This window comes from Myotis brandtii, unplaced genomic scaffold, assembly GCF_000412655.1.
Source record: "Myotis brandtii unplaced genomic scaffold, ASM41265v1 scaffold691, whole genome shotgun sequence".
NCBI classification, from domain to species: Eukaryota; Metazoa; Chordata; class Mammalia; order Chiroptera; family Vespertilionidae; genus Myotis; species Myotis brandtii.
The window spans coordinates 504,307-505,090 of record NW_005370704.1 but is presented as its reverse complement, the minus strand read 5'-3'; the positions used below and the strand labels follow the sequence as shown (position 1 = coordinate 505,090).

Sequence of the window (784 nt, the reverse complement as noted above, 5' to 3'; positions counted from 1 at the left end):
AGGAGCCTGGGGGCGGGGAGTGGATACGGCTGAGCTGCAGGGACTCCAAGAGGCTGCCCTCCAGCCCAGGCCTCGAGCCGACTCCCAGGCCGGGGCACTGCCCCTGTGTCTGGCTGCTCCCACCTACCTTTGCCTGTGGTGTGGTCGTACCCAGGCCCACGGCTCTCCACCCGGTGCCAGTGGGCGTCGGTGAGGTGGCCCGTCGGCTGAGCTGCACGGACTCCAAGAGGCTGCCCTCCAGCCCAAGCCTCGAGCCGACTCCCAGGCCTGGGCACTGCCCCTGCGTCTGGCTGCTCCCACCTACCTTTGCCTGTGGTGTGGTCGTGCTGCCCGCCCCCCTCCTGCAGGGCACCCCCCTGCAGGGCCCACCTCCCAGCTCCACCCCTCAGGGCTGGGCAGAGGCCCCAGGGAAGGCAGGTGAGCAGTACCTTGGGCCCCCTCCATCCCTCCTGAGGCCTGGGAAGCTGGGAGGCGAGCTCTCGGGTGGGTCTCTGGGGTCCCTAAGGTGGTCTGGGTGTGGAGTGGGGACAGGTCTGGGTGTGGAGTGGGGATGGGGGTGGGACCTGTGTCTCTCTTGGCGGCCACGGCGGGGCTGCAGTCCTTCAGGGTCACGCTGTCCACCCCGGCGCCCTGCTGGCCAGGGCCCTCCCAGTCCACGAGGCCGACAAACTCCAGCTTCATGGGGGCAGGGGGGGGGGCTGTTAGGTCCAGGCAGCTCCATGGCCCCCCCCACGTGGCTGCCCCCTCACCTGGAAAGGCCGGCGGCGCTGCCCCAGGAGGACTG

The 784-nt window shown here is 70.7% G+C and overlaps 1 protein-coding gene across 1 annotated transcript in view; it reads right to left on the bottom strand.

Moving 5' to 3' along the window:
* MAMDC4 (MAM domain containing 4) overlaps positions 1–784 on the bottom strand; it is a gene marked incomplete at both ends in the record, with an annotated part of 17,468 nt that overhangs the window by 11,796 nt on the left and 4,888 nt on the right. Inside the window, 3 exons of the mRNA XM_014529670.1 lie at positions 128–211; positions 429–675; positions 750–781. Coding sequence (XP_014385156.1) covers positions 128–211; positions 429–675; positions 750–781 — 363 coding nt within the window. The remainder of the gene's footprint in view (positions 1–127; positions 212–428; positions 676–749; positions 782–784) is intronic.